This window comes from Salvia hispanica, chromosome 1, assembly GCF_029641045.1.
Source record: "Salvia hispanica isolate PSC_SH4W2 chromosome 1, Shi_PSC_v1, whole genome shotgun sequence".
In the NCBI taxonomy this organism is placed as follows: domain Eukaryota; kingdom Viridiplantae; phylum Streptophyta; class Magnoliopsida; order Lamiales; family Lamiaceae; genus Salvia; species Salvia hispanica.
The window spans coordinates 12,244,428-12,251,608 of NC_142692.1; the positions used below are offsets into that span (position 1 = coordinate 12,244,428).

At 35.4% G+C, this 7,181-nt stretch overlaps 1 protein-coding gene and 1 non-coding gene across 2 annotated transcripts; both read left to right on the plus strand.

Annotated features, from left to right (window-relative positions):
• Positions 1-450: 450 nt before the first annotated feature.
• LOC125219174 (Pentatricopeptide repeat (PPR) superfamily protein) lies at positions 451-2,878 on the plus strand. Its single transcript, XM_048121078.2, has one exon. The coding sequence runs from the start codon at positions 560-562 to the stop codon at positions 2,612-2,614; it is 2,055 nt and encodes a 684-aa protein (XP_047977035.1). The 5' UTR covers positions 451-559; the 3' UTR covers positions 2,615-2,878.
• A 251-nt stretch (positions 2,879-3,129) lies between these two features.
• LOC125185712 (U4 spliceosomal RNA) lies at positions 3,130-3,285 on the plus strand. The gene has a single exon (XR_007170219.1). It is a non-coding gene; the product is annotated as a U4 spliceosomal RNA (small nuclear RNA).
• The last annotated feature ends 3,896 nt before the right edge of the window (positions 3,286-7,181 follow it).

Below are 7,181 nucleotides of genomic sequence, written 5' to 3' on the forward strand. Positions count from 1 at the left end.
ACAGCATTAAAGATTAACACCTTTCAATTTAGTGTTCTATTGGGTCGAGATGACCTAGCCCAACAAGATCCAAGTTCTGTATGAGCCCAAGCTCGGTCCATCAATGAAATGAAACGAAATATATAAACTATAATTAAAATATAAATCTTCTACTTCCTCCGTTCCATAGTAATGGAAGCGTTTGTTTTCAGCACAAAGATTAAAAAAAATTATGTTAGGTGAATTAAATGAAAAGAGAGTAAAATGAGAAATGAAAAAAGTAGAGAGATAAAAAGAGAATAAAGTAAGAGAAAATAAAGTAGATGTGAAAAAATGTGTTGATTTTTATGAAAAAGAAAAATGACTCTATTACTATGAAATTGGGGGGAGCTTAGTAATTTAATTCTTCCAATATCACAATAAAAATATATATAAAAAAAAACAAGAAAAAAGAAAAACTTTGTGTACAACCTATTTCAGTTCAATCCAATTTTCAACACCGAGCTAGATCCAAATTTAAAGAAAGAAGCTAAGCTTAGATCAGAGTGGTAAGACTGTGTTAATCGTGTGTGTCGATCAGATGGGAATCCCAGTATACGGCTCATTTATAATGCATCTATGGAGACGGCGCCATTTTCCTAACCTTAAAATTGTTTCATTTCACTCCCACGAAATCAAGCAAGAAATCCCATCAGCAGCATTAGCCAACGAAATCGAAAGCATCGGTGTTTCCAACACCACCCACTGGACAAGATGCATCCACAAGCTATGCACCGTCGACGGAGACGCCGACGCCGCCACCCGCCTTCTGCATCAGCTCCGCACCCGCGGATACGAGCTCAACTCCCTCAACATCAGCAGCATCATCCACGCCCTCTGCCACGTCAGACGCTTTGAAGACGCCCACCACCATTTCCTCGATTTCATCTCCTCCAATTGCGCCCCCGACGAGTGCACCTGCAACGTCCTCATCGCGCGCCTCCTCAACGGAGGACATCCCCACCGCACGTTGGCTGTGATTAAGGCTTTGGTCGCCGAGAAGCCGGAGTTTGTGCCGTCTTTGGTGAATTACAATCGTTTGATTGATGGATTGTGTAAATTGGGGAGATTGGAATCCGCGCATGTGATGTTTTACCAAATGTTATCGAGTGGGCATTGTCCTAGTGTTGTGTCGTATACTACCTTGATTCGTGGGTATTGTGAGATTGGGAATATGGATGCTGCGCAGAAGGTGTTCGATGAAATGTCTGAGAGGGGCGTGCGTCCTAATGCGTTTGCCTACTGTGCTTTACTTGGATTGGTTCTGAGGAAAAGGGAGTTTGAGAAAGCGAATGCCTTGATTGGAAAAATTTGGGAGGTCATGGAATCCACCTTTGATGTTAAAATTAACAATGCAGCATTTAGCAATGTGATTGATTGTTTGTGTCGACAAGGGTTGTTTCATGAGGTGTTTAACATAGCAGAACATATGCCGCAAGTGAAGAACGTTCACCAAGAGTTCTCTTACGGGCAAATGATTGATTCACTGTGTAGGTCTGAGAGGTATAATGGTGCTGCAAGAATTGTTTATATAATGAGAAAGAGGGGGTTTTCTCCAAGTTCAGTTTCATATAATTCAATTGTTCATGGTCTATGCAAGGATGGTGATTTCTTGAGGGCTTTTCAGTTGCTCGAAGAAGGTACAAGTCTTGGTTACTCACCCTCCGAGTTTACTTATGCAATCTTGGTTGAGGGTCTATGCCAGCAGTGTGAAGCAGCTAAAGCAAACCAAGTGCTAAACGTGATGTTGAGTAAGCAGCATGTGGATGGGACTAGGATATACAATATCTATTTGAGATCTCTTTGTCGAATGAAAAACCCTTCAGAGCTTCTAAACATGCTTGTTTTGATGCTGCAGTTGAACTGCCCACCTGATATAATTAGCCTGAATACGTTGATAAAGGGCTTTTGCACTATGGGAAAGATGGAAGAGGCTTTGCAGGTGCTTAATGATATGATCAAGGGTAAATTTTGTGCTCCGGATAAGGTGACCTTCACTACTATTATTCAGGGGCTTCTAAACGTTGGTAACGCTGAAGAAGCAATGAGATTCTTGCATCATGTCATGCCGGAGAAAGGGTTTTCCCCTGGTGTCGTGACATACAATGCTGTGCTTCGTGGATTGGTTAAACTCGGCCAAGCCAGAGAAGCCATGGAACTTTTCAATAATATGATCTGCCGTGGGGTGGCTGCTGATTGTTTGACTCACACTATCATAATTGAAGGGCTGTGTGAGTCTAACTCGATTGATGATGCTGTGAAATTTTGGAGCAATGTCGTTTGGCCTTCTGCAGTTCATGACAGTTTCGTGTATTCTGCTCTGCTCAAAGGGCTTTGTCGTTCAGAGAGGTTTAGTGAGGCGTGTCACTTGCTGTATGAACTGGTGGATTGTGGAGTCGCTCTTAATAATGTGAATTACAACATTGTGATTGATTGTGCTTGCAAGTTAGGTTTAAAGAAGGAAGCTTATCAGATTGTGGGCGAGATGAGGAAAAATGGCTTGAGGCCTGACTCAGTAACGTGGAGAATACTGGATAAATTGCAGGATGCAGTTGCGAAGACATCATCATTGGCTAGGCTAGCTGAACAGTTCTGAGGATTGTGCGTTAAGAGATGAAAAGCGTGTTCATCTGTATCAAGGCCCGTATGATATCATATGAAGATGCTACTCAAAGAACTTTCGCACTCTTGATTTTGTCTATTTAGTAAGCTACTGAGGTCTTCCTTATTTGATGATAGGAGATGTTTGATTAGTTTGAAAGGATTTCTTTGTTCGATATTTTGTTGTAGTTGTAATTGCAAATCCATGTATTTGTGGAGTGGAGCATTTGAGTGGGTAAGATAAAGACCGTTGCTTTAACCAACTCCCAAAAAAATTCATATGGCATGCTGATCCCACTCACTATTCCTTTGCTGCTCAAGACAAATGGGGTATGTATTCTAGTTTTGAAAATGAAAAATATTTTAATCCCACATCGGCAAATACACTCAAAATTCAAGTAGAGGTTTTTTGTATAAAAGGGCGAAGAAGTGGTTATCCCACATCGGTTAGGACACTAAAAAATCTAGAGTTTCTTGTATAAAAGGCCGGCTAACTAGACATGGTAAAGTATCTTTGCGCTTGGGGCAATGACGCAGTTAGTGAGGTTCTAACCGAGGCGCGTCTATTGCTGGTTGAAAACTATTTCCAAACCCCCTCTTCGGCCATTGCTTGACTTTGGCTGTCGAGAATTTCTGGAAGGTCTCCCTTTTTAGGGGAGGAAAGACCTACAATAACAGTTTTTTTAATTTTTGCAACCAAGGATTTGGTTTCTGGAACAGAACAACTTGTTCTTGTTGAATGCTTAGATCTTACTTCCTCCGTCCCAGAGTATTAGATTCATTTTTTTTGGGCACATAATTTAAGAAATTGATATTTAAATAGTTAAAATGGGGATAGTGTAAAGTATGAGAGGGAAAAGGTAGAGGAGAGAAGAGAGAAAAAAGTAGGTGGAGAATAAAATAAGATAGATGCTTGATTTAAGGAATTGATATTTAAATAGTTAAAATGGAGAGAGTGTAAAGTATGAGAGAGGGAAAAAGTAGAGGAGAGAAGAGAGAAAAAAGTAGGTGGAGAATAAAATAAGATAGATGCTTTTTGCTAAAAAGAGAAATGAATCTAATATGTTGGGACATCCCAAAAAGGAAAGTTGGTCTAATACCTTGGGACGGAGGGAGTGTTAAAAAAAACCTACTCCTATCTGAATAGGTTAAAACTTTATTGCCCATGTGTCAGCAACTGATTTCAAAAATTGGATCTCTCTCTTACAGGAGCATGAGACTGAGCTGCATAACATTATAATCTGGCCACAACGCATCAGCCTTTCTTAAATCATATTCAAGCTTATACCAAGTTCTTTCAACTCACATAGCCTTTCGACCCATAAAATTGTGGTGAAAATATTAAGGATAATTTGGTCAATTCATAAATATTGTGAGAAAATAATAAGAAATAAGAAAAAAGAAAAGAACATACGTGAAAATTCGAAAATCTCTTATTCCGAAAAATTCGTCCGGCAATATCCCATATTCCGAAAGATCAGCGGCTTTAATCTAAATTTCAAAAGGCCTGCAAATTAAGACATTTTTTCTGAAATTTCTAGAAGCATAAAAGAACTTATTGAACCTCTTATTTTCATTTTAATTATAAATTTTATTTTAGTTGATTAATGAAAATATTAATTTTTTATAACAAAAATAATAAATATGAATAATGTGTCGATTTACTTTAATCGATTATTTATATGAGAAATTGGTCTCTAAAATCATGAACTTTGCCTAAAATTTGGTATTTCCCATGAACTTTGAAATTGGTATATAATATCACGAACTTTGCATTTTGTTTGGTATTTTCCACGGCATGTTTATTGCTATATTTGACTAACTTACGAGACTTTTTTATCATATTTAGCACAATTAAATCAACGTGGTTTTCAACGTGACTTTTTATGCTACATGTTATGAACTTAAAAAGTGGTTTCAAATATTATAAAACATATTAAGGTTGCCTATGTTAAATAAGATTTTGATGAAAATATATTATTTGAGTGGGTTTGGGAAATACCAAACAAAATGCAAAGTTCATGATATTATATACCAATTTCAAAGTTCATGAAAAATACCAAATTTTAGGCAAAGTTTATGATTTTAGAAACCAATTTCCCTATTTATATTGGGATTAGCTACTACTACTATTACTCTATTAAACTTGTATCTTTAAGGGCTGAAGACTCATACTCCCTCCGTCCACGAAAATTTGTCCTAGTTTTTCATTTCCGTCCGTCCCCAAAATTTGTCCCATTTCACTTTTACCATTTTTGGTAGTGGACCCCATATTCCACTAACTCATTCCTACTCACATTTTATTATAAAACTAATACTTTAAAAGTAGGACCCACAATCCACTAATCTTTTCAACTCACTTTCCATTACATTTCTTAAAACCCGTGCCCGATCAAACCGGGACGAATTTTCATGGACGGAGGGAGTAATAACCAAGAGATCATTTATACTCCATATTGGTATTCTAAGAGGTAATAGGTGCATGTTTTCATCTCATAATGTGATCGAATAGTATGTTGTATAATAAGACATGCAAGAATAATGTTGTATAAGTAGTATGTTGTATAAACCCGTGAATAATGTTGCACGACAAGTAAAATTAAATTGTTATGAATTTTAGCATGTGAGAGATGGTAACCGACATTATGCCTGATTGTATTGATTATAGCAAGTGGGACTCTTCCCATCTTTCTAAGCTACGAATCATAAATTTCAACAACCAATCATATCTTAAACTATAGGATGATTATATATAAATGGCGTTCATTACTGCTATTTGTGCCATTACGGTGGCTACCTCTTTAATACTAATATTTTTATTTTGTAAAATTACAACACTAACATTCGGACTGGATAGAGTAGTTTTTTTTATCACTAAAATATTAGTATATTCTTTGTTATGTTTGCGGCAATTGTTATAATAATTGAATGCACAATTATATCTCTCTATGATAATTAACTAAACGATCAGGGACCTTCTTCGCAATAGTCTGCTAAGAGAATACAGAAATATTGATGTTCTTCTGACACTTGGGGACCATAACCTAGCTTATATTTATAAGCCTCTTTATTTTCTATTCGGTCTCTTATCAAATAGAAAATCTCATATGATATCTACACTTATTTCCATAATGAATAAATACACTTTTATCTCAAATTTAATCTTTATTAAATCACTTTATTTAATCAATTGAAAGATAACATATACTACATTAAATTACTCATCTGAAAGTCCAAATTTTTAACATAAATCACTTTTACCAGTAAATAGTCGGAGCTATTATCATATGTTCCAGTGTTTACTTACTATCATAATCAGTTTCGATAACGTTGCTCATAATCAAGTCTAGTGACTCTAGTTTACTAATTTTATATCGATAAAGTACCACGCCAAATAATAAATTACTCAACTCACAATTTAAATTAGTTAGTATAGGGATCCCTTGCCTATGTTTTGAAACAAGACAAACAAAACAAATAAGCAAAGTATACTTCAAAAATATCCTAATTAAGTAATACATAAAAACTGGACCAATTTAGTTCTTCTACGTGACCAAGCTTATTCTGTAGCTTTTTATTATTGTATTAGTAATATAAAATTCACGTTTATAAAATTATAGTATTTGTATAATAGGCTAACGGCTGACACGACACGCATCACTAAAATAACAAGAACTTTAGCTTGTCGGGTTATCATTTTGCCACTAGAATTCTCATTCGGTAAAAAGTAAAGATTAAAAATAAAAATAATCCAGTGTTTTTTGATTGGACAAATCAAAGGATTTATCTACGAGTTAAAACAAAACACAAAAAGGTAGAACCCACTCAAATGGAAATAATATTAGTATATAAATAATAAAGGCGATTAATGTTTTCTAATTTTGTGATGACAGTGATTTGCTTAAATTGGAGGAACGAAGAAAAATAGTGGTCAAGTCCAAGAAATGCGAAACTTCTGGTTTTTTACTTTAGACCCACTCCAATGTTCAATTACTAGTAAAGAGTATTTTTGAATAATAGTGAATTTATGAGATCGTACCTTTAATATTTTACTTATCTCTTTCCAATGAAGTACTAAATATTAGGCAAAATACATTTTATGGTCCCTCTACTTATAGTACTACTACTATTATGTTTTAGTAGATTCTTATGTAAATTTTTGATATTACGACTTTTACTTATACTAATTGATAACATATCAAATACTTATTTGATGGGGCCAATATTTCATTCAAGGCACAGATATTATTGATTGAGAGTAACAAAAGACTATCTTATTAATGTGCATCATGCTCGTGCTTAGGAACTATAACAACATGCTTAACGCCTTAAGCACATATGTATGTGCTTTTCTATATCCATAGGCACGGCGACCGGAATGGCGTAACAATCACTACTGAATAACGCCAACCATGAAAAATATTTCATGAATTTTGGGAGCTAATGCATTATCACATTTCTATTAAGATTCAACACTTTTGCCGCCCATCAATTAGTACATGAGAAAAACCACAATAAATAATGATATTATTTACAATATTAGTTATTTTATTGAATTCGGT

Bases quoted from the DNA above. Each gene is read 5' to 3' on its own strand.
- LOC125219174 (XM_048121078.2), top strand. From the start codon at position 560: ATGGGAATCCCAGTATACGGCTCATTTATAATGCATCTATGGAGACGG.